This window comes from Pimephales promelas, chromosome 6 (genome assembly GCF_988280905.1).
Source record: "Pimephales promelas chromosome 6, fPimPro1.hap1.1, whole genome shotgun sequence".
Lineage (NCBI taxonomy): Eukaryota > Metazoa > Chordata > Actinopteri > Cypriniformes > Leuciscidae > Pimephales > Pimephales promelas.
This window is the reverse complement of record NC_142774.1, coordinates 10,620,309-10,646,646: the sequence shown is the minus strand read 5'-3', so window position 1 is coordinate 10,646,646 and position 26,338 is coordinate 10,620,309. Positions and strand designations below refer to the sequence as shown.

Sequence of the window (26,338 nt, the reverse complement as noted above, 5' to 3'; positions counted from 1 at the left end):
ATTGAGTCCTCTCTTACGTTTCCTGATTATCCCGTGACATATATTCTATTCAGAGTAAACAAAACTATAAGTATTCTAAGCATGCTTGTTATAAGTCTTTATCAAAAGATTGAACTTACTTTGAAGTATACTTGACTTATACTGACAGATGTCTGTGTGATTTTAAGCACAGTTCTGAAAAGAACATACAAAGTATACTTTCTCATTTTTAGTTTAAAAGAAGTATACTAATAACACACTTGAATAAACTTTTTTGTAAGGGTAGTCCTGTCGTTTACATGAAAAAGTCCAGCTATGGTAATAAGGATGGATTTTCATTTCATGCCGACTTATTTTTATTTCTAAATAGTGTTCAGTCAGACTGAATCATTAAAACCTGCCTTATTTTCCATCTCAAATTTTGCCATCAACAGCAAACTTTATTTGCGCTTACATTGTTCACCTACAATGTCAGCAAGTGACAAGCACAAAACTTGTTTGGTGATGGAAATGAGCTTGATAGAAGATATTACATGTCAAGCACACAGTAAGTATCATTCATTAATTAGAAATGTGTTTGGCCCATCAAATATAGTTTGCTAAAACATGTAATTTAATGGGACAGAAAAGAACTCGACTCGACACACACAGTTGCAAGGTTTATTAGAGAATCAGAGCTATAAAGGTATGCAGGATTCTACTAGTCTCTGAGCAAACCACACAACTAGTCATTTTCTAAATGTAATACTATAGCAAACCTGGCTGCCATGGTTAGTGATACAGTAATATAATTAAAGAAATGGATTTTAAATGGAAAAACTAGTGCATCAGGTCACCATATGGATAACTGGGAAGAAGGAAGAAAAATGCTTCAACATAAGTTATTCCTATTACTATGGGTCATTTTCATTTTAAATAATAATAATAATAATAATAAAAAAAAAATCATTAGGAAGTAAAGCAGCACCTCTGCCTCGGTTAGGGCTGACACTACTATACCATAGATTATATTCTTTAATATCTCTGTGTATATATGGCCAGTCAGCGAGAATGAACACCACATGAATTGCAAGTACCGCAGCTCACACTGTAAACGTCTCCTTCATGAGTTTGTTTGTTTCTCATTTACAGCGAAACTTGGTTTGAAGAGGATGGGTGGCCAAACCCTCCAACTCAAAGACATTTACTGGGCACATACACACACGTCGCCGCATGGAACAAGATACAGCTCCAAGAAAATAAGCCGTAAAAAGGCGAGGAGAAAAAAAAAATCAAGAGAGGAGGAGGAGGAGTTTTGGGCATCTGTGGTGCAGAGTTAAAAGGAGTCCATGGCCTTGAATTCACTGAGGGCTTGGACGGGGGAGATGTGCTTCTTCTGCGAGCCTCGTCTGACACGGGTCTGGCACTCTTCCGGTTTCTCTCTCTTCACCAGGGGTTTCTTCTCCGGGGCCTTCATACGCCAGGAAACCACAGGGGAATTGACTGCTGCTGTGCCGTACACCTTCTGGTACTTGGTGGAAGCTACATAGGAGGCCTTGACCGTGAGGACCACAGCATTCATCAAGTTCTTGGCTGCCTGGATGAGGGACGTAGCACTGTCCAGCTGAATATGGGACAACGAGGAAGAAAACATTCAGCTTAGTGCCTGTATTTAGTGAACTGTTGCTCAGTCATGAAACTTGCAACAGACTGATAGGTCCGTTGCATTCAATTTGCTAGCAATTTGCATGCAATTAGACTGCTTGCTCAACATTTAAATAGTCTGGTTCAGTGTTCACTGAAAGCTAACCCTGCAGTGTGCAATGAGAGATCCTATGAAACCCTCCACCTCCCCCAGATCCACCTGTCTAGAACTGCTACAATATGTGTTTGCCTATTTATGCAGCAGCAGCATATCTTACTGTACATGCTCACAGAAGAGTATATATTGGCAGTAGCAAGTCCATACTTGCTCTGCCAATAAATCAATTTGGAGAGTTGTCGTAATTGGAATATGGCTATTTATGAACTGTTTTGAGTCATTGCATAGCATAAAAAAATGCATAATTTATTTACAGTCTTCAACTAGTCAACACATTCTCATCCCAAGACGTCATCCAACTGATGCTTTACCTTTAGCGTCAGTTAGATCACGCAGGTAGGTTTAGGGTTAGGATTAGATAGCGTTATCTAACAGTCGTTAAATGGTACCCTAAAACGTCGGATGTTGACGTATGGTCAAAAGCGTCAATTAGATGATGTCTTTGGATGAGAACTGGCTGAACTAGTTGTCTAAGTATACTTGACCCAAATTAGATATTTGAAGGATTAAATATGCATGGTGCATCACAGCTGTTTTGGAGCAAGCACATAACTCTGAGACCAATTGTTGTCTGGTTAGCATGTAGAGGCTGGACAAAGCCCATTACGTATGTACGTTGGTCCGACTTCACAAAAAAAAAAAAAATATTATGATTTGGTGTGATTTTAGTCTGACTAAAGCCACGGCCACATTTACAGGACACATAATGGTTGTAATTAGACATCAGGCTCTGTGCCATCTTTTTAATATATAAATACAACATTTTTGTTTTTGAACCCATTCAGCCAATTTTCAGATATTTAGAAGAATATCAGTATACAGTTTCTGGTCTCATTGACTACCATAGTAGGAAAAAAATACATACTATGGTAGTCAATGAGACCAGAAACTGTCTGGTTACTGATATTCTTCTAAATATCAGAAAACTGGCTGAATGGATTCGAAAACAGTAAAACTCAACTGTTTAACTCTAGGGGAGTTGTAAAATGGACCTATTTCCAAAAAAAGTGGCGTATCCCTTTAATAATACATACGGAATATATATATATATATATAAAAAAATATAATCTACATCCTGAAACATTGCAAACCTCATGTACATAATTAAATAGCATCATAATACATATGGCCAGAATCATCTTACCCCTGAAACAATGAGTTCTCCTCCCAGGTTCTGAACCTCAGCCTTGACCTTGCTGCAGATGTTGAGCTGGTGGCAGTAGAGGGCGATTCTCTGGAGGTATGCCAACAAGTCCTGCTTACAGGCTGAGTCCGGACACTAAAAGAGATGGGAATACATAGCAGAGACTTGACCTTTACATATTCACTGTGTAGAGCAAATATGAGTGGAGGGTGGTAAAGCGATGATGACTGAAGATGAAATTATTTCCATCTTGAAGATGACTCAGGGGTTTGTAATCATCACATATTGGCTAAAGCCTGCGGTTGTAGACTTGTTCGTAAATCTCCAGTTATCATCACAATTGATTATTTTTTAGAAGGAACACTGTACACGTACATACACAGCACAAGAGTAAACAAGCAACATGAAATAGAATGTCTTACCCCTGAGGGTTTGAATAAACATTTTATAATGGACACCAGCCCATATCACGGTGAATGAAAACTTCTGTTTTGAAGCCGGTGGAGAGGGGTACATGGACTTTCTGATTTCATGACACAGTGGTTGCTTATCTCTTGAATATTAATGATGTCATGATGATGTTGCTGGGTAACCTTCCTGCAGTCACAAACTACTCAATATTCAAAGGCCAGGACTTTGGAATTATTAATTATTTGCTTGTGTTCACATGATTTAACTGACTTACACATATCCTAAATGTATCAGCATACTCCTGTCCTACAATTTATCTAATCTGTAGCATTTTATCATCTTAGAGACATCAAAACTGTAATTTGAGCAGTCATATTAATTCACAATTTCTGTTGTCAATAGCCTATAGATATAGTTTCAAAATACTAATGTCCAACTACTGCATTTATAAGTAAGAATGGCTCTTATGTTGCGTGCTCTTTCGGTCTCCCCTTCGAAGCAATACATGTGCATGACGTTATGATTTTTTTCTTGATAAATCATTTTCAACAAACAGCACATTGCAAGCTAAGACACAGCGGTTCACTCAGTGACTTTGCATAAAGCAATAAGTCCTGTCAGAAGTTGTTATATATTTTTCCCCTAGCTTTCCATGAACTTTGAGTGAAAAAAAGATTGATGAGACACATTTAATAACTGTTGAAGCTGCTTTATCTTTGACACAGCTGAGCAACTGTAACGTCCTTAGCGTTTAGCGTTCAAGTGTCTCTCTGCAGGAAGCAACCTCTCGCTATGCTGGGGGATGCCAAGTGGGAAATGAAAAAACAAAAATGGAGAACCCGCTTTTCTCGCCTCCAGGGCCCAGCAGCTTTAGGTCTGCGATGTCAAGAGCAGCAGTTAAAGAAGTTGTAAGAATGTGTTTCTGAGGAGGTCTGACTGCTGTCATGACCACATTCGCCAATGCAACGCAACCTGGTAGCCCTCTACGGCAGTGGTTTTGCAACCCAACAAAATTGTTTACAAAATAGTAAATGAAAAAGACAAAAAATGTCTTAAAATCATTTAAATCGATTAATATCAGCAACAATGTGGGCAATAACATAATTTTCCCCAACAAATTGACATTGAATTTTATAAATTCTGTGTAGTCAGGGTCACATTTTCTTTTCAGTTGTGTCCCTGTCCAGTCCATGTTAGTTAATATGTCATTTGGTAGTGTAATAAAATGAGACAGACACTTTTGACTACTTTCAATTAGGGCTTGGAATTAACACAAATTTCACAATTCAGGTACAATACATGGGTTCTGTCATGTCTGTCTGGTTTAATTCTTAGTTTGATTCTTAGATTTGTCATGTTCTGTTTGTTGTGAGTACTGTACATGGCCTGTCATGTGTTTCCTTGTGCCATGTGCTCTCCTGTCTTCCCCCTCCCATCTTGTTATCTGATTATTGTTTAATTTGTCCCACCTGCCTTGTTTGTTACTCTTCTTTGTTTGTTCCTTATTCAGTCTCCCTGTGTTTGCAGTCCTGTGCTGGGTTGTTATTATGTTTCCTGCTAAGACCTGATTATCTGTTTGCCTGCTTTGGTTTCATTTGTACCTGGATTTATTTTCTATTTTTATTAAACCTTCAAACTCTGCAACTGAGCCCTCGCTCTCCTTTTCCACAACCGTTCCGTGACAGAACGAACCAGCCATTAGGACTCAGCGGAGGAAGGATTTGCTCAAACCGCCGGCCTCTCCTGTGTCATGCCCTCAATACATATTTACAATATTTAGATTCAGAGAATTGGCCTCTCTTTGTCAACGAGGGACTAATGTGAGGGAGTTTGCCTAGAATTTCAGGGTGGCGGCAGAGGGACTGAAACTCAGTGATAATGCCTTATATATTTATTTAAATATGCCCATGATGACCCCATTGCCTTTTGGTATAATAAGGACTTCAGAGGTTGACCTTTGAGAAATTTGTAGGACTCTTGGATCGTCCCAAGAATCCTCCAATGAAGGAGATGAGAGTTCCTCCAAAAGTGGCAGCAGTTCCAGAGGAGTTCCAGAGAAGTCACCACCACAACCTTGAAAGGACAGAGGGAGGAAGGCTTCAGTTGCTTCCCATGATTCTGTGGGCTGGGAGAACCAGACTTTGGAGGGCTGAAGTCCTGTGGTCTGGGAAGATCCGTCTTCAGGGGTATCAGGTCCGGGCGTCCAGGAGGACCCGACTTTGGCGGCCCCAAGGCCAGTGGTCCAGGAGGACCTGACTTTGGTGGTCTCAAGCCCGGTGGTCCAGAAGGATCCGACTTTGGTGGTCCCAAGCGTGGTGGTCCAGAAGGATCTGATTTTAGTGGTCCTGAAAGATCTGACTTCGGTGGTCCAAAGGGATCCAACTGCGGTGGCAACCACGGCCATAAGATATTCTGTCATTTTACATGTAACTCACCGTGAACAAAACCATTCATCGCACTATACACTTAAAATAAAGTACATAATTCAATGGCTTTTGTTTCTAAATTGTTTTGTCTTTTCCAGCATTGCGGAACAGCTTGATTATTGATCACTCGGTCCTGTTTAACACCGCCTACTCAGAGATTTTTTTCTGAAATGAATGCGGTCCCTTGATGCATCCTGAGAACCCCAGATGGCCATTAGATGTAAATGCTGTTAGTGGGTTTGATAAGAGACAAGTCAAGCCACCTGTTCAAACTACCTAATAAACACAGCATGCGTGTTAGATTTGGTAGTAAAGAGGATAGATTGCTGCTATGGAAGGAACACAGTGACCTAAAGGGAGGGGTGTTCTGGTAAGCAGGAACTGTCTGGCCATCTCTGATGTGCTCGTACACTCGGATTACACAATGATCAGCAGTGTGCTCAGGTTCCCTTCACTATTCTCTCTTTATCTAAGAGAAAATGAATACTGGAAGAAAACAACAAAAAACAACACGAGACCTGGCCAGTGGTGACACAGCAGGTTTCAGGCTTCTCATATCTTTTTGATCAGTGTTCCAGTGTTGATGACAACAAAAGGATAATTCCTATTATGCAGGACCCTTCTGACAATGAAGGGTACTAAATGTTTCCTAGCACTAGAAGGGTACTTCTAGTGTACTTCTCCAGGTATGGTCAAATATGGTCAGGTAAAGGTATTTCCTTTTTGTCAGCCACCTTTCGTGAAAGTAGAGGGGGGATTTAACTCTGAATGTGCAATCTTATTGGCTGCTGCTAAATCTTTAAAACCAATTTTGTCAAAATGACTTTTCTCTCATACTCCAAGTCCGAAATCTCCACTTCAGTAGCATCTATATACACCAAACTTTCCAGTCTTGCACCTAGTTATATTATGAAGACATTTACAGAAGGATTTGTAAATATATTATTTGTAGCCTGATTTATTCCAAAAATATTTTTAAAGGCTATTGACGGAACAAAAGTAGATATACATAAATCCCGCTGTAATTTTAAGAAATAACAGTATATGACGGAACAACCCGGTCTCATCCCAAGACGTCATATAACTGACGTTTTGGGACGTCTTTTGACCATACGTCAATATTCGCCTTTTTAGGGCCCCCTTAAACGTCGGTAGATGAGGTTATGGGATCCTAACTCTACCCCAGACCTAAACTTAACCCTAAACCTAACCCGTCACCTAACTGACGTTAAAGGTAAAGCGTCAGTTGTATGACGGCCCGGGATCGCCATCTACCGACGTTTAAGGGGGCCCTAAAAAGGCGGATATTGACGTATGGCCAAAAAACGTCCCAAGACGTCAGTTATATGACTTTTTGGGATGAGACTGTGTTAGACGGAACATGATAAACCAAATTGTATTATTTGTTCAAAAGTGGGTGTAGTAAAGAAGTAAATTATCACAATTTGATACCCATCCAGAAAAACGATAATGACCATGATATTTTTTGTTAACTTCTCAGCTTAAGTGAAATATTATATAACCTTTACATTATTGTTGAACCATGTTATTAATAAAAACTATACAATAGTAAGAGCTGAACTGTTGCTTCATTTATCCAATTTCCACCACTATGGAAAAAATGGGTTGAAACTCTCCCGGGCTGAAAAGTGGCCCCACTCTGGCCTTGTCCTTCACTACCAACTGTGTCCTCTTCCACACTTCTCGCCCAAGTGGGCTGCGTGGCTGAAAAGTTTGCTCATTTTCAACAATTTCACATTTTAAAACATGTTTAAAAAACTAAACTTTCTGAGCTTTTAACATAGGTTTTCTGTTCTGTATTGCACATAATAGAAAACATTGTTACCATCTATTTTAAGTGCTTTTTTAGATCTTCTAGGTCTTCATGTTAACGTCATGTGACTTTTATTTTTATTTTTGTCATGTGACTTTGATTTTATTTTTGTTTTTACACCTGTAGTATATCAATGATTCACATGTGTCTCATAATTATTCATGATATTACATGTCCTCATCCTATGAAAAGACACCTTGCTTAATTATTAAGGAGAGTGCATTGGAGAGTGATCTCCAATGATGGCTTCAAGCTGTGAGATATATTGCTGTAACTGAGAGATGCATGAATGGATGATGAATAAGTGTTTGTTTTTGTTTTGCAAGAGTTCTACAGTTTTCTTCCATAGACCCCTGAGAGTCTCCAACACGAACGCGATTCATCTACACAGTGAGTTGAACCGGTCTTTGAAGCTCCTTAAATATAACCAATCTAATTTCTTATTAAAACGCAACAAAATAAGCCTAAAAAGTACTATAGCGGGTTCATATGATTTAAGTGGCGTAAAAATCCAAATGGTTATGCATTTATGTGTCCATGTAAGTTACGGAAGGCTTACAAAACCATGTATATGTTTATTTTGTTGTATTTAATGGTAAATTGCAGGGTGCTTTTAAGTCATTATCATTCTCTCTTCTTCCCCCTCCAACCCGCAGCTTAATATGTCTAATTTGTAGCATTTTTATAAACTCTGACGAGAACTAACTGCTGCTGAAACAAGAGGTTTCATGAACCTTTAATACTCCCAAATTCAACCCTCACTCTGACCAATCAAGGATTTGAACTCTCAGAAAAAAAGGTACAAATTAAAACTTGTCAATGTTGAGGTAATCTTTCAAAATATAGACCATTTTGCAAGATGTAAACAAAACTGGTCCAGAAGCACTTCCTGTTTCAGTTTTTTTAACACTACATAAAAGCTGGGATAAAATACAACCAACAGAACATATAAAACTGAATCAAAAAGTTAATGTGAAATAAAGAAAACAGTTACAAACTGAAACAGGAAGTGTTTCTGGACCAGTGTTGTTTACATCTTGCAAAATGGTCTATATGCCTTCGAACCCCTAAAGGGTGCATATTAGTACCTTTTGTACCATTTTTTTTTTCTTCTGAGAGTCTGCATATGATCCAGAACATGACAGCGTATCTGCTCTTTAATCAGCCAATGAGGGCCCATGTTACACATCTACAGTACACTGGCTTCCTACAGCTGCCCACATTAAGAGAATGGATAATCTACAGTTCTTAATAAAAGGCTAGTTTTTCATTGGCACACAGCAGCCAAGAATATTTACAAATGAACCATATGAGGTCATAAAACTAACGTGTATGACTTCCATCTAAAAAATAATAACGTGCATATTTTATGAAAACATGAAAATGCACTAAATACAGTAGCAGGAACAAGCAAAGACAGTGCATGGTATAGTAGCTGCCATCATGACTCATAAGCGCATCCTTAGCTTTCCTTTACTTCACAAGAAGTACAGTTGATTAAACATTAAAAAGTGTCAGTCAGCAGGTTCTGAAGATGGTGTTCATCTAATAATAAATTCAACACCTCATAGGAGCTCATTATTTTAAACACAACCCTGGGCTTTGATCTCACAGAACATTTTTGAATAAAAGGGCATTCTGACCTGGTCAGCCACAGCACGCGCGAGCTTGTCCATTCTGGATCCGGCCTCTGCGATTTTCTTTGCGGCATTGATCACGTCAGAGGAATTCTTCAAAGGGCCTTTGCCCCTGTGGTAACACAAAAACCCACATTGTGACACTATTAGCTGATTCCTCACAACAAGCAAAAAAGCAAACAGAGGTCATAAAAGCAAGCAAGCCCACCATATATGCTAATAGATTTAATGAAGCAAGAGCAAGTAACCTAAATAATAAATAATACTCTTTCACATGGCGTCATTCAGATGAAGTATGACATATTTTTGGGTTTAATGAGTGTCTTCTGTCTTCTATCAGTGAAAACACGGGGGGAAATAGTTAATGTTTCAATGTAATGTATTTATTTGTAGGATAATGTACCCGGTTGAATGAGGCCCTTTGGCTTCACGTTATCTCTTAAACATTTCCAGGGTTCTCATTGATGACGTGGATTGATGTACCTGGTGAAGTCGGTCATCTCCATCATGATCATACACATCTGCTTGGCCAGCACGATGATATCATTTCCATTGTCATCCCACTTGGCGACCTCTGCGTCCAGCTTGCTCTTTTCCTGCCTGAAGCTCTCCACCTGTTCTGCAATCTTGGCCTTCTCTTCCTGAGGCAGCTGAGCCATGATGGCCTATGAGGGGTGTCGATATGACACAAGACAAAGATCAGTTACACACATTTTGCATTTGTGCAAACACGTGCCCTTGTTCTTGTTAAAAGTTTGTGAAGAAAGTACCCTCCATTTAGGTTGACTTTGTTTAACCCCACTGAAATGCCTCTGTATAAGGTTTTGAAACTTAACACTTAATCATAAGACCTTCTGGAACCCCATGACATCTCATGCTCATAAAGAGAAAATCCATCCTCTTTTCTTACCCCCTCTTCTTGTCAAGGAATAAATTCTCGCCCCGTTGCGATTCTGAGCCTGTCCAAAAGGGTATTAATCTCTTTGCAAGGTCACAGGAACCGTTAAGGTGCAGTATTATTTGTAAGATAAATGTATAATTACCTCACTTCTTCCACCAGTCAATGAATTATGCATTTGTTCAACATTCTGTTGGAGCAGACGGACCGGACCATGGCAGGCGACTCTAAGACTCTTAGTGTGCGATCATCGCAAGATGGATTTGGCAAACAAAAAAAAAGTCTGTGCTGTACAAGTCTGAATTTGTAGTGAGACAAGTCAAAAATTCTAAAATCTTTTCCGCAGTTTTGTCTGAATTTGTAAGTGGCAATACGCCATCATAGCCAAAGGATGTCATAACATAAGAGCTAATTAAGAACCAGCTGCTCATTTAAGATTTGTAGCTTTTTGCTTGTTTATTTAACAAGCAATTACACAGTAAAAAGAAAAGAAGTCCTCAGAGAAAATGCGATTAAAAGATGAAAATGATTTCTTTTTCAGATAGCGCACACTCCTGGGCATTTCAAATGGAGGACTAGTGCAACGGTGACTGTGACCGAATATATATATATATATATATATATATATATATATTCAACTCAGTATGGCATAAATGTATCTATCACTAACTTTTATCTCCCACAAGCATCTGCAAGAGCGGTCAAAGGGACTGTAACTACATTTTTGCTTGGTTATGACTAAAACGTATTGAAAGGTCATTATATAAATTTAAGTTTGTCACGTTTAAGCTTGGAAGTTATTACCGCACTGTTTTACCACCTGTGCATCCAATCAGAAACATACCCCTCCCTGGAGCCAATCAGCTCTCTTTGTTTGTCTTTGAAGCATCCAATCAGCATTACTATGCTGCTGCTGCAAAAAAAAAAAGGTTAATCCCAACTCCTCTGGTCCTAAAAGGGGATGTGATGTATGGAAAGAAGATGAATAGAAGGGGGGAGAGCCTATTTCTTCTTCTTGCCTCGCTCAAAATTCACTTATCCCAAATCTCTCTGGCTCCTAAACGATAACAAGAGAGGGTGCAGGCTTAATGCTCCAACAAATCCTTCCCCATACGCACCGGTGCCGATTCATTCAACACACTCATATTGTGTGCCGAACGTCTGCACACGCATGCCGTGTGCTTCTGGATTAGAAATTAAGCTTTTTTTAATTTTTCTCATTTGAAATAAAGTGGCCTAGATACAGGAGTTCAATTTTATGGTTGACCTATCAGCACTGTTATCCTATCATGGAGCTAAGAGATAGAGCAGTGTGTATGTGTGTGTGTCTGAAAGTGAGTCTGTGAACAAATGCCTGCTCTTATATCTCTTTTATGAGAACTCAAAATCCATAAAACTTAAAGTCACAGACTATATCAATATGAAAGTAGTGACACGCATATTTGATTTGCAAAAAAATATTCACTCAATGTAACATACGCTTCTGCTTGAACTCCAATGAACCGAGTTTACTAGTGAGCGAAATGTTTTTCCACGGTCATTTGTTTTTATTTTGTCAATTGGTTCCTGTTCTCAAGGAATGACCGTGTTTTTCTTCTCCACAGCAGTTTTTTTTTTCTTTTAGCCTAGTCTTTTATTCCAATACAAATGATAATTTCCTCTCGTTCGTGGAAGATAATTTATTCTCAAGAGTAATTGGTATCAAACAGGGTTATGGTGTGTATTTGCGCGTGAATGTCAGCGGTACTCCACAGCTACATACTGACATTCTTGTAATGTCTCATAAGCAGCCCACTGTGTACTATTCACACATACACTAATGTGGATTAAGCCTTGAACCCCAGTGAGCTCTGCCGTCAAATGCCGGCTGACACACGCATACTGGGTGGGGTGACACTGCCAGAAGTCTCATTTGCAATCATATTTTAACAACTACAGTCTCTGCAGACCGAGTTTACAAAACTGAGACCAAAATTATTCTTGTGCAAAGCATTTGATTCTGCTTGAAATGTATGCAGCTGATGCATAAAACATGATCTTCTGCTATATTAAAGTTTATATATAGGCTCTGTTCCAAAGCCAACATCGCTGCCTGCAGTGCATTCCCTTCTAAGGCAGCATCCTAATTAAAATGGAACCTTATTAGTGAACAAACATTCTACATAGCAATTCTGAGCAAAAATTTTTTTTGTGACACTCAATGTATTTTTATTAAGTTTCCTGTTAGCAGGTTGCTGAGGTAAACGGTTGGTTAAACTGCCTTTTTAGTAGACTTCTTTACTAACTTGCCGTATTGAAGGAGCAATCAACATTTCTCTTGCTTCGTCCATCATCTTAGATATGAAACATATACTGTATAGACCATTTTGTAAGATGTAAACAACACTGGTCCAGAAACACTTCCTGTTTCAGTTTGTAACTGTTTTCTTTATTTCACATGTAAAGAAAACATCTTAAAAAAGTTTGTTTAAATGTTTTGATTCAGTTTAATATGTTCTGTTGGTTGTATTTTATCCCTGCTTTTATGTAGTGTTAAAAAAAAACTGAAACAGGAAGTGCTTCTGGACCAGTGTTGTTTACATCTTGTGAAATGGTCTATTTCCACAAGTTTCCGAGGGGCGCTCCTGTAAAAAATAAAGTGGGTGAAACTTCCGGTGAGGCGACGGAAGTAGCATTCCAATGGTATTTTATGTGGCAGTTAGCGAAGAGGCTAGCTGTTTTTCGGAGAATTATTTTACTATTTAAAGACACAAATCTTTATGAGAGATGTCGTTACGGAGCTCAGGGACAACATGTGCTGTTCACGGTTGTATGTATAACCGGACTAAACTAATTCAGTGGCTTAAACGTGATTGTTTTGAACATAAGCTGAAAACGAAATCAGAGTGATCCTGCCAACGACTGTAGTTTCCATCACCTCCCAAAAGACAACGAATCTTCCTGTGTACATTTGTTTAAATTCTTAATATTCTATAAACTCTTTCAGCATGTGATTGGCTGTTCTCTACTGATGTTACACCTAAACTCAGGATCAAAGCCTGTGTTGACAGAATACCAAATGTGCCAGTTAATGTATTCAAGTAGCACATTCATTTTAAATTTTGAATAAACTCGAAAGCACAATGACTAAGTGTGTATTTTTTTATTTTAATTGTTTGTCAGCTCGCACAACTGTCTGTCCATATGCCTTGATAAGTATTGATTATTAATAATGTTATTATAATACTCACAATCAACTACTGCGGAGGGTAAAGGTACTGTTATTTCACCCTTTTGAATTTCGTTGAGGTTGTGTTCCCACATCGTTAGCTAGTTTGGATCGCTATAACTTGAATGACTGTCAACTGTTGAATGAACGAGTGTCAAGCATGTCAAATCGCGCTTTGTTTACTTCCAACCGGAAGTCGCGCCCACTTTTGACGCAAGGCATCATGGGGCGTAGGAAACTTGTGGATAGGCTCTGTCCCAAAACCTTTCTAAGGTAGCATCCTAACCAAAATGGAACCTTATAAGCAACTGAACATTTTACACTGGCAGCAACTCTAATCAATGCTTTGAAAGTAATGTGTGCAATGACTCGACTCCTAATTGATTTATATACAGTTAGCTGTTAGCATGTTGCTCAGCTAAAACGTTTGTAAATCTTTCTTGCCGTATTGAAAGAATTATAATCTTATTTTCTCTTGCTTAGGCTTTCTTCTCATCATTATTCACAGCAGAGGATAAATAATCTTTTGTTCTTGCAAAAGTGAGAGGCACGTTGTGTGCATGCACTTGAGTGACGCACTCTTGTTATTCTGAAACTAGAAGTCATTTACAGCAGACATGCTCAGCGGAGTGATAAGTGTTTTGTATTGTGAGGGTAAACCAGCTGGAAATGACGGGAGGAACCAGATATGTTGTTCACTCACCCTTGCGCTCTGTCCAGCAATGAGTTGGTCATCTTCGGTCTGGACGCTGGTGCGGCTACGGGCGTCATAGTCTTCTTGCTCAAAGTCAGAGTCATCTTCAAGCTCTTCTGGAGTCTGAAATATAATAAATAAATAAATAAATAATTATATTTTCTTATTGTTATTTGTAATTTCACTGAAAAGAGTGATCAGTTTATTATTTGAAATTCAAATTTTGTGCATACAGGTTTGATAATGACAGTATGATCAGTAAATTATAATTTGTTGAGTGAACTACTCCTTTTAAAGTCTCCTAAATTTCATTTTTGCTTTCCGTTTTTAGTTTTAAAACTGGTCTGGAGAGACTGACACTTTTTAACTCTTGGGTTTCTTTCGTCAACAACTTTCAACTAAAACAACTTTACATGTAAATGTACTCTACTAGGGTACAGATGTCCTCTGTCCTAATGCTAAACTTGGTGACATTTTGAGACGCAACATTTGACAGACGCCACTACTGGCTGTGCGTTTCTACACAATGAAGGAAGAAGGACCACTGATCCAACATAAAGACGTGTCAACCATTAAACCAGTCAAATCACAATAAATAATTCATTCGTCCCACACTTTGAGTTACTAGTGACTTGCATCATTGTTCAATTCCCTTTTGGCTTTCTTGTGAGTAATATAAAAAGATCCCTCGTAAAGTGGGATCAAACAAAATGTGAAGGGGGAAAGGCCTCTAGGTTCTGCAGGGTTTAGATATGATCTGTTTTCTTGTATTCTGCCTACCAGTCCTCAAACCAACAGCAATCCCACTAAGTGACTAATGAGCAAATTGGAGACAAAGAAAAGAGAGTGTATCTTGACAGCCGCCATAGTTTTCAACCACTCTGAGCGGCAGTGGCAGTAACTTTAGGAGATATTCTTATGGAGAATATAGCAAACTAGCAAAGTCTAGCTTTGTAACTTATTTTAATGAAGATCCCAGTGGGTCGAGATTTCACAAAGACATAAATGTGTATAGGCAATGAGAAAGGAGTGTACATTTGTGCACAAATCTATCTTGGTTTGATTATTATTTCTATGTTGTTCAGCAGGATACAATCCTTGACAAATAACTGTGTGTGTGTGGGTACTTTCTTTTCACTGCTACTCTTGGGGCTGTACTATTTGCAAAACTTAAAAGCAGAAACCAACACATTCACACACTCTGCATGATATATCTTTGTGATTCATTTTTGGGGTAGGGGGTGGTTCGGGGAATCAATAAAAAAAGTATAAATAAGTAGGATCTCTATTTACAATTATCACTCTGTTTCAAACCATCTCCAAACTCAGCTTGACATTATTTACTGGCAAATTATTATTTACTGTTCAATATTGTTTGAAGTTTCCACAGAGGAAGTGTGCATCTTAAAAATTGCCTTTTTTGCAACAAAAAGACGTGTTTATTATTTTGAACCAAATGAATTCGAACTCTGTAAACAGAATATATATAATGGGCAAGGCATAAACAAATCAACAGTCTAGTATACTATTATTGTATAACCAGGACATACCATAAACAATACATATGATGGCATATAGCATCATTACTTCATAATATCTATAGCAGGGCTTTTCAACTAAAAATATATATACAAAAGCTATATATTTCTAGAGACACTTTAGAATAACCTTCGTTAAGAACATTAACGTATACATTGCATTAAGGGAGTCAAGAAAAAAACCCAAGTGGCTGCGAGAGAGAAATGTTACTAAATGTTTTTAGGGGTGTCAAGATTATTTATATTATCATAATTCATTTATTTCTAAAAGAAGAGCTTCTCTACATTTATAAATAAATAAATACTTCATCTGGTATAGTATGACACATATTGGATAACAACTAACGGTGATGATTGGCGATTTCACAACATAAAAACTAGCATTTTATTTTGTTCCACCATGGTATAGTTGTAATTATGCAATGAATGAAAGGTTCATGGAGCTATAACAACAATACTCTTGCCTTTATGATGTTTCCTTGAGTGACTACCATGACAGTGTGAAAAAGATACTGTATGCTGGTGAACGACCTGGTGAGCACTAGAATTAGCATTAAGCTAACATGCCGCTTCAGCAGTTTGTTTACACCGGAAGTCAGTTGCCTTATTTGTGACATCACGCATGTCATTAAAGAGAGCAAGCAATGATTAGTCGGGAAGCAACGCATAGTCTGCCATGTTTCTTTTCCATGACAAGATAAGAATTAAAGAGTCAAAATCACATAATCTGGCAGAGTCACTATAGCATCAAACACAAAATACCATGTAGCCTAGTCTGAACCTGGCATAATAGTTAGTCTATTCTTTGACACTGTATTCTTTGCCTTGATCAGCTACTTTTTAGCTGATGTGGTCAGGTAATATTTTCTGTGAAGCTCTGGAATATTACTTTTTTTGTGAAATAGTACACTCTAAAAAATGCTGGGTTGTTTTAACCCAACTTTGGGTCAAATATGGACTAACCCAGCCGTTGGGTTAAATTTTTACATTACATTTTTAACCCAACATTTTGGGTTTGTCCATATTTGACCCAAAATTGGGTTAAAACAACCCAGCATTTTTTAGAGTGTAGTATTTTTGTAGGCTAATACAAAAAATGTAACTGTATTACCTTTTTCCTACTTTGATGTTAAGATGAATGAACCTGAATAGATACATTTTCAATAGCAAGTAAATATTCTCTAAATGATAATCTCACTCTCACTATTTTTCACTCAGTATAAAGGGGTGTTTATTTTCTGGATCATCATAGAGGATCATTCTTGGCATCAAAAGCCACACACTATGATAATGCTTAACAGACCATTCGTTTACTCTTAATTCAAACCATTTTAATTTCTATAAAAATGCCATGGTTAGTTTAAGAAAAATTGATATGTTTTGTATAACTTTTAACAATATAACAATCCCCTGGAGTATGTTCACCCTTGCCCTGTATGATGGAGTCATAACCCACTACATTATTTTCAGATGAAATGTGTTTGATGTGCTGTTTTGTTATTTATCAATCCAAACCTCTGGGGTAATGAGCAGCATAAAAGCCCCACTTGTGAAGAGCGAGCACCTCATGTGGTTCTCTAATTTGAACGCTACTCACTCTTATCATGAGGACTGCTTTCCTGATGTCACGCACGCCGTCATAGACGAGGCGAGAGGCGTCGATGAACTCGTTCTCCTCGAATGGCTGTGGGGGGCTGGTGCTAAGAGCCTCGATGGCGACCTCAACCTGCTCTGCAAAGCGCGGCATCACTGATGGGAAAACAAAAGAAGGACATAGAGTATTGAGGTGAGCAAGAGCCTGAGAGAAAGCAAAAACAGAAAGACAGATACACAGACAAAAAAAAAAAAAAACTTTTTCAAAAAAAGGGATTACACGCATCCCTCAAAAGCCAGCCTTTCCCTCAGGTGCCAAACATATCAGAGAAAAGACAGAGTGAGAGGTGAGAAAAATGGAGAATATGTGATCTTAAGAAGCTAAGTGTCGAAATTCAGGCAAGCATGTCTATTTCTGCCATCTTCTTGCTGTCAGTTAGGCCTGAGGACATGGAATGCAGCGTGAGAGGAAGACGAGAAAATGTCACGCTAAAAATATGTGAAAAGGGTGCCCTACGTCTACAAATTAACCACTTCACCTCGATGGGAACATATGACCATAAGTGAGACCTCTTTAACCCAATAAAAAAAAAAAATAATAATAATCAGGTAAAACTTTACAATAAGGTTCCATTAGTTAGCGTTTGTCAATGCATTAACTAATATTAATTACTATAACAATTGGCAAGCAATACATTTGTTATTGTATTTATACAAACAGTGGTTCTTGTTAGCTTGGATCAATTAAAATATATACAACTTTTGTTTTAATAATGTTTTAGTGAATGTTGTAATTAATATGAACAAAGATTATGATTACTCCAGAAGCTTTTTTTTAATGATATACTACTTTATTTCGATAGTCACTTTAGACGTTCTACGAATTATAAGTAACTTTTCAACTAGGTGTCAACTAACTCTTCATTAGAGTATTAGTATATTATAGTAGGCTGTCAGTAGACTGTTAGGTTATGGTTAGGTGTAAGGCTTTGGGTTAGGAGAATAAGTTTACTTGTAGTCGACAAGTTACTTATAGTCAGTTGAATGTCTGTTGGGGGACCAACAAAGTGACCAAGTGTTAGCAGAAATTAAGCTGACAGTCTACTAATACTCTAATGACAGTTAGTTGACATGTAGTTGAAAAGTTATTTATAGTTAGTAGAATGTCTAAAGTGGACTATCGAAATAAAGTGTTACCAATATGTAACAAGTGGAACCTTATTGTAAAGCTCTCTACTTTATCCTCCTCCGTCTTGTAACGATATCGTCAACCCCCACTAAACGCTGGCTGTAATAAGGGATTGTTTGACGAACAAACGTTGAGTACGAACAATGTTGACAGACATTGATTGAGTAGCTGGAGGGTTGGGAAAGGTCCGCTAATGTGACGTTAGTTTGATTTGATTTCCTGATGAGCCGCATTTCAGCGTTAACACTGAACAAATATGTTTAGACAAAAATCCTCATGGCTAATGCTGCATAGTGGCAGTGAATGAAGACTTTTAGGTCAATTACATTTTGGTGAAATGTCAATATAAAATATTAAATGCATTTAAGAGGGATCCGAAAACGCTGTAATGAATCATGATCTTCAAACTTTGGTGACTCCAGAGCAAAAAAATATGCTCATTACTTTGGACTGTAATCAACAAGTACCTTCCTTTGTGCTCCACACCCCACCAATTCACACTCAAACTTTGGAGCTGACACTGAATGACCTGTCTGCCAACTCTGAAATAGTTGCCAAGCACGTCAAGGGAGTATTATCCAAAATGATGTAAAAGTCTTGCGTTTCCATGGCAATGTCACTGGCGGAGGGAAAATGTATTGTGATCTAACCCTGACATCAAGTCAAGCTCATATCAACGTCGGGGACCAATAAGGTTGATGAAAGAAAGATGGGCACGGAAAAAGCCTTGTATTAAACCCTTGAGCAAACTCCAAAGTGATGCTCTTAAAATATTCAGCACATGTACCGAGGAGAGGAGGAGGTCTTAGGATTTTTTAAAGCAAGGAACTGGGATATTATGACCCAAGATACACTTCTCCGTGGGGAAGGCTGGTCTTGTGAGGACACTTCTGTGACAAGAAAATTTTAGAGTGTTGTCATCAACCATCTAACCAAATCCAAGTCCAGAGAGCCAATCACAATAATAGCAGATGCAGATTTTGAAGAAAAGGCCGGTTATGAGATTTATGATGGTTTTGATTACAGTCATCCGACTTGAGAATGACTTAAAAGGGGACAAGTGAAGGATCCATTTTGACAGCCATTTTGCCTATTTGCCTACTAAAATGGACAATTTCAGAATGTCTATAGGCTAAAGCAGAAAAGGTTAGATTGGAATTTCAAATGAACACATAAGAAATACAAAATTATGCGAAACATTCAAAAAGGTGCGGTAAAGGCTCTTTATTTGATCTCCTTTCTTCTTTCCAACCCGGTCTTGCTTTAACACATATTTAATTCATTTTAATCCACTTATTGGGGAGGCATAAAATTAGCTTTAGGGAATTTTGCTGTGCCTTTTAAATAGAAATATTTAAATGTTCTTCAAGGCATTAATGAGGAAAGTTGCTGCTAGTGAGGAGCAAATTTAACTCAGACCATTGAGAAATGATGAAAGGAGCTAATGAAACCATGTTGGAAGGGATTATTTTCTTAAAGTGTTTAATGCCAGATAAAGCAAGCAGTCAGATATGTTCGATGAGCCTTCAACTGTTTTCATTATTATTTTTATTTTGAGACAGCGTTTGGAATTCTATAATTCAAAATGCGAGAGGCTGAGATCAGACCAGCCTAATGGTCTCAAAATGAAATACTAGAAAATGCAATGAGACATTCCTAATGCTAATATGAAATGTCTGCAAGTAATTCAAAACACTGGAAGTAACAAATTCATTTGAAAACAATGAGGTCACTAGTAGTTTGGTTTGATTTACATTTTGCCCCTTAGGCTGTGGAATTAGTTAGCACTGCCCTTTCTTCGGGATGCGTATTTCTTTCTTTCTTCCGTTTTCTTTTTCATGAACAAAATATTGGACTCAATGTAGCGGGCAGCCATGGACTAATTCTATTATCCTTGTTGTTTTGCATGTCTCACCATACAGACTCTTGGGTCGTGATATGCTGAGGAATAATATTTTGTGGGGTCATTTGGCTGTTTGAAATCTTTGCTGTTTTTTAGTACCTGAGCAAACATGCCCTTCAACCTGTCAGTGAAACACTATATTTGCCATAAAAATCATGTTTGAGTCTATGTGTGTGTGTGTGTTTGATGGGGGGCAGTGATTAGGTGGCCACTTTTCATCTCTGCATGGCCACCCTTTTGGCAAGAGCCCTACTCACACTGCCATACTCCATGACAGTATTTGCTACTCATGCCTTCTTCTTGGCACCATTACATCAGCCATATTTCTAATTTTTAATCTACTGGGGGGCTGAGCATAACCTTAATGATGGGGTAATTTTTCCCACATGAAGATTAGTTTGGATCGGAGAAAGGATGGAAAGGATAAAGAGAGAGGGGAAAGTCATCACGGGTTTGCTATTAGACTATTGATTTTCAGGCTCAAGGACACGATTCGAGATTCGTGGGTGCTATGTGCTGAAGGTCCTTCAATGGTGGTATCTTTATAGAGCTTTGGACCAGCTGCACTTTTGTTATATTTACACAGTCTTGGGACTATAAAAAAGACCAGGATAAAGTTCACTATGTCCTAATTAGACTGTCCACCGAAAAGGAACCAAACCAAAAAGTTGAAGAAATTGAAAAGAAAGTGCCTGGCACTTTTGAGGAAATGGAACAGCTAGATTTTAGAGATAGTTAGTGAATTGTAATTGTAAGTTTTGTTGAGAGTGACTGAAATAAAGAAAAAAAAAAGTTAGCTGACACATTTTGAACAAATCATTTTCTCCCCTCAGTGGATAACCATAAAACTCAGTCAAAAACTACAAATCATTACCTGCGGTTTAACTCCCATTGCCCACTACAACACTATGCTTGGGAATTCCCTCCATTATTAAATTGATAAAGCCACTTACTTGAGTAGCAAACATCCTAATTAAATGGAAAACAGATTCAAATGCTATATGCTTCGATTATACTAATTTGCTAACCTCAACATTAAGCCTGGCCCAAACCTTCAAACTTTAAAAAAAAATCATTGACATTTTGTGTGCCAAGTCTTGTGCAATAATGAAAGTTGTAGAAGAATCAATGCTGCAATGTTTTATGGTTCAATTCCATTTATGTGGTGGTCCATCATTTAAATTCACAGGACCTCAGACTAAATTTTTATGGGTGGCCCCTCCCTCCCTTGGGCCTAATGAGACGGATATTTCACAGAAGAACTCAGTGGGTCCCTCTAAGGGCCTGGAACAACTTTCCCAGTTGTCCTCCTTCCTGGCAACAGACCTGGGTGGCACCAACATCCCAAGGAGGGGAAAAAGGCAAAATCCGACAAAAAGAAGCGCCTCATTAAAGTGAATAGAGAGAAGATGAGAGCCAGTCTGGGCGTCCAGCCCTTTCACAATTCAATTATCACTCTCAATCAAGCATGCAGATATTCATCTTGGTTTTACTGAAGCAACAAGCAGAACAGTTTTCCATTCAAGCTGAGCGAGCAAACTTGTGATTTCCGGAAAAGAGCTTGCTACCTTTGTACAAGAAAAAACAAACAAACAAAAAAAAATACTAAGACAGTTTATTTTTATTTGACTGAAGGCAGTAATGAAATGTAGGATATTGTCTTTGGTTCTCAATAAGTATCTAATAGCTCTAATAAAGGAGGAGATAAAATGAAGAAATTAATTATGCAATCAAGCATACTTTTTCATATGTTGCTGGGGATAAGTTACATTAAGTAAATTTCATGTTCTCCGATATGGATTTAAAGAGTTAAAGGAGTAAAAAAAAAAAAAACTTTTGCTGATAATTTACTCACCCCCATGTCATCCAAGATGTCCATATCTTTATTTCTTCAGTCGAAAAGAAATGAAGGTTTTTGATAAAAAACATTCCAGGATTTTCTCCATATAATGGACTTCATTGGGAACCAAACGGTTCAAGGTCCAAATGAGAGTTTCAGCACAGCTTTAAAGGGCTTTAAACGACGCCAGACGATGGATAAGGGTCTCATCTATAGCGAAACGATTGGTAATTTCCAAAATAAAAAAAAGTTTAAGTTTTATACGCACAAATGCTTGCCTTGCTCTGTTCTGTGATGAGTGTTTGTGACTCTCCTGTTCAAACTCGTTCATCAAAATGAACAAATCATTTTTCGAGTCATGACACAAAGGGTCCTAGACAAGACCCTTATTCAACGTCTGGTGTCGTTTAAAGCCATTGTTGTTTTCTGTCAAGCACCTTTAACGCCTGATTATAGACTGATCTGAGTGGTTTAAGTGTGGTCTCATTGGCCAACAGGACAAACAATAAGTGATGCACTGAAACTCTCATTTGGACCTTGAACCATTTGGTTCCCAATGAAGTCCATTATATTTTGAAATCCTGGAATGTTTTCATCAAAAACCGTCATTTCTTTTCAACTGAAGAAAGAAAGACATGGACATCTTGGATGGCATTGGGGTGATTAAATTATCAGCAAAGGTTTTTTTTTTTTTAAGTGAACTACTCCTTTAAATTTTTTTAATGAGACAATACACAAAGATAATTTTTTTCAAGAATACATTGCACCCACTTATAGAAATGAGGTCAATCCTGATACGGTGCAAATGCGCCAACACATTCTGATCTGAGTGTGGATCAATTCCAGACAACTCATTATCACATCACTTTGACTTTGTTTGATAGTTTCATTTAAAATATTCTAGTGATGTGAAGAAACTGTATAGGGTAGAAGATGATGAGAAGAATTTGGAACCATTTGGAAAATGGTTTGAGAATTTGGAAACATTATGACTCCATTTTAATCTTCAGTTGGTCAGACGTCACAAATATGCATTTTTTTTTTGCCCTTAGCTGTCAAACTAGAAGTGTTATGATTAAAGTGGTAATTTCATAATAACCAAAATACTGCTGTATACCATAAAAGCAGGACTATTATTTTCTTCCTCTCACATAGCGCTTGCTCTTCTAAACAAAGTACGCTGTCAGAATAGTCTAATGTAATGGAGGCAGGAAAAGGGCTGCAGACAGAATAATATTTTGAGTGCTCATTTTCTAGCCACCCTCCATTTGTTGATTCCAAACAATCGTAGAAGTGCATTTAAATGGAACAACTACATCAAAAAGTGTCAGGTGAGATGTTTCCTACACATTAACCCCTAAACTAGCAGCCTTTTTTTCTTTCTGACAGATATTTTTACTTGAAAGCATTGGGAAAAAGCTATGCACAAATCTCTGCATTACTTGGTATGTTTTGGCCCTCGGCCTTGTCTGTCAGAGTCTAAATTGCCACCTCCTGAATGCTGGCACTAGACTGTGAAAGGTGGAGGCGTTGGGGGAAAACAGATGAAAAATGAATGAGCAAAGGATGAGTCCTAGAGGAGGGAACAGGTGGTATCTCCGGCCTCACCATCTTTTCTCATCTGTCTACCCTTCTCTCTTCTAGCTTCCTTCTTGCAAGGGCTACCTGGTCTCCTTTGTCCATCTGTCCCCTTCTCTACCATAAGTTCCTGCCTTTGTGAGCATAAGATAAGTTCAGGACTCAGTTGTGTTTGTGATGCGTCTCACCAGTCTCAGAGAGGAGCTTGATGGACTCAAGAACACGCTCAGTGTATACGCCAGGTTCATAGTTCTCCATCTCAGCATTAATAATGTGCACCACTCGAGCGGCTCGACCCCGGATCGCCCCTGCTGTCCTATCCAGTGTGTCCACGTCACCCTCCTGCAGGGCGATCACACACTTATTCACATCCTCCAGAATGTGGTTCTCTGTGGAGAGATGAGAAAAAAAAAAAATGAGACGACATTTTCAAGCATAATTGTTGTCCAAAAACAATACTCCCATTCATAAAGCATTACAAAAAAATAAAAAAATAAAAAAATAAAATAAATAAAAAAAATAACTTTGCTTCTTTCTCCCTTTTACAGGTCCAACAAAGTCTTGATTTTGTTGTTGGGGTCTAATAGAACAGTTTACATGCCTGGATGCTAAAAAGAAACCCATCCTTTTTCACATATTTTACATTGCCCACAGTAAAAAAAAATATTTTCAACATTTGTTATCACAACATATTTTCTTTTGTCAAATCAACTTTATAATAATTTATTTAGTTGAGATAGCTTATTATTTTGAGTTTCTGATTATTAAATTAATCTCCTTCATTGTATTAACTCACTTTTTCCAGTTCAATCAACTTAAAATTTTAAGACACCCCAGGTTACTTACTTTTTTAAGTTAAACCAACAATATTTTTTTAGAGTGTAGTAATCAGAACATTGTTTTGTCAAATCAACTTAAATAATTTATTTAGTTCAGATAACATATAATTTTGAGTTTCTGATGATTAAATCATTCTCCTTCATTGTATTAACTCACCTTCCAGTTCAATGAACTTAAAATTTTAAGGCAACCAGGTTACTTACTTTTTTAAGTTAAACCATCAATATTTTTACTGTCAGTAACGCTCTGTTTATTTCCAGTCCCAATAAAGGCCCTTCTTCTGAAAATCTCTGTGCTCTGATTGGTCGGCTGGACCAGGGTATTGTGATTGATGTCTCTGCAAATGCAACTCAACCAGGTCTTTCTCCTTTTTGCGTATGCCTTGTTTGTTAATTATTTAAATGAGAAAATGTGATGTGTACTTCACCGGGAGAAACTCAAATCTACAATCAAGGCATTTGAGGGAGTTCAGAAACAATAAAACAACAACATGTTACATATAACATAAAGGTTAAAGGTTTGTGGGGGAAAAAAACATGGACTTTGAAGGAATATCTGAATCACCCCCACATCTCTGTATTTTGGAGCATGTGCTCTAACTGTTCCTAAAACTACTTGCAAGACAACAGACCAAAAGCTTCTCTGGGTTGACCTCATTAAACACGGGTTTCCTAATGTGGGTGTTATTTGTCTCCTCTTCTGATAAGAGCCTTAAGTAGCTTAAAAATAAAATGCTTTGTTTATCTTATTTCTTTATGGCAACAGGTCAAATGCGCACTGCCATAAATGATCTGCGGATCTATTTAGATTTAGATAAAGCAGCAAATCTGAATAACAAGGAATGATCTTGCATTGTAGGCAATTAAAGGTTTTTTTTTTTTAACAGATTTAAGAAAACCTATTCAGATGTCCTTTTATAGCACATATGCACTATTAAAAAGATACTCAGCCTCTACACTTTAATTTCCCTTTCCATGTTAAAGTATTGATTGATTTCCCTGCTTTCGCAAAACATTATTTACATCTTTACTGTGATGCACAACAACTTTACTATTGATTTATTTGCAAGCAGAAAATATCAATTGTATCTGAATTTTACAAGCATATGCAGGGCTCAACAATTGAGCCAAAATGAGAGCATTTCAGGCCACTTGACAGATCTGTCACATGCCTTATTGAGCCAGTGCTGCATTATAAATATGTTTTGTGTTGGCTGATCATATGCCGTATACACTTTTTATGCCTTGTAAATTGATTTTTTTTTGTCACTAAAATATGTTTGCCTAATATACTCATGAGTAAAGTAGATAGGAAAAATGTCTTTGTTAATAGAAACGCATAGATGTGTGTCCATGTGTCAGCTGTTCTTTTTGACACATCCAAAAATATGTTGCTAAAAATTTATATTTATTTTGCATCCAGTGAAAATGTTGACAGGGCAAGTACTAATCTCAAACACTGGTCCGACCAGACCAGATTTTCAGAAAATAATAATAATAATAAATCCTTATTTTTGAATCCTGACATGTTTTATTCACAAATTTGCAAAGGAATATTTCCAAACTGGAATGCATTGCTTACACCAGTTTCTGGACAACAGGAGGTGGGATGCATACCAATATTTCCTCCTGCTTTATTTCATACAGCCCACATAGAGCTGTCAGATATACAAAGGATCTGGCCCACAACAACCAGAATTTCAATTATTCATTTGCTGTGTATTTATTATTGACTTATAATCCCTGCCTTGAAATCCTTGGCGATATGATGAGAATGTAGTATTCAGTGCCGGATCCGGACAGGATATACACTACTCAGTAAAATA

General features: G+C 37.8%; 1 protein-coding gene across 3 annotated transcripts in view; it reads right to left on the bottom strand.

Moving 5' to 3' along the window:
* Window positions 1-625: 625 nt before the first annotated feature.
* Window positions 626-26,338, bottom strand: part of ctnna2 (catenin alpha 2) — a 443,954-nt gene continuing 418,241 nt past the window's right edge. For all 3 annotated transcript variants that reach the window (XM_039689255.2, XM_089132075.1, XM_039689246.2), the window contains 7 exons: window positions 23,862-24,062; window positions 17,168-17,319; window positions 14,042-14,155; window positions 9,716-9,897; window positions 9,239-9,344; window positions 2,925-3,059; window positions 626-1,582 (listed from right to left, as the gene is read on the bottom strand). In XM_039689255.2, coding sequence (XP_039545189.2) covers window positions 1,295-1,582; window positions 2,925-3,059; window positions 9,239-9,344; window positions 9,716-9,897; window positions 14,042-14,155; window positions 17,168-17,319; window positions 23,862-24,062 — 1,178 coding nt within the window. In that variant the 3' untranslated portion in view covers window positions 626-1,294. The remainder of the gene's footprint in view (window positions 1,583-2,924; window positions 3,060-9,238; window positions 9,345-9,715; window positions 9,898-14,041; window positions 14,156-17,167; window positions 17,320-23,861; window positions 24,063-26,338) is intronic.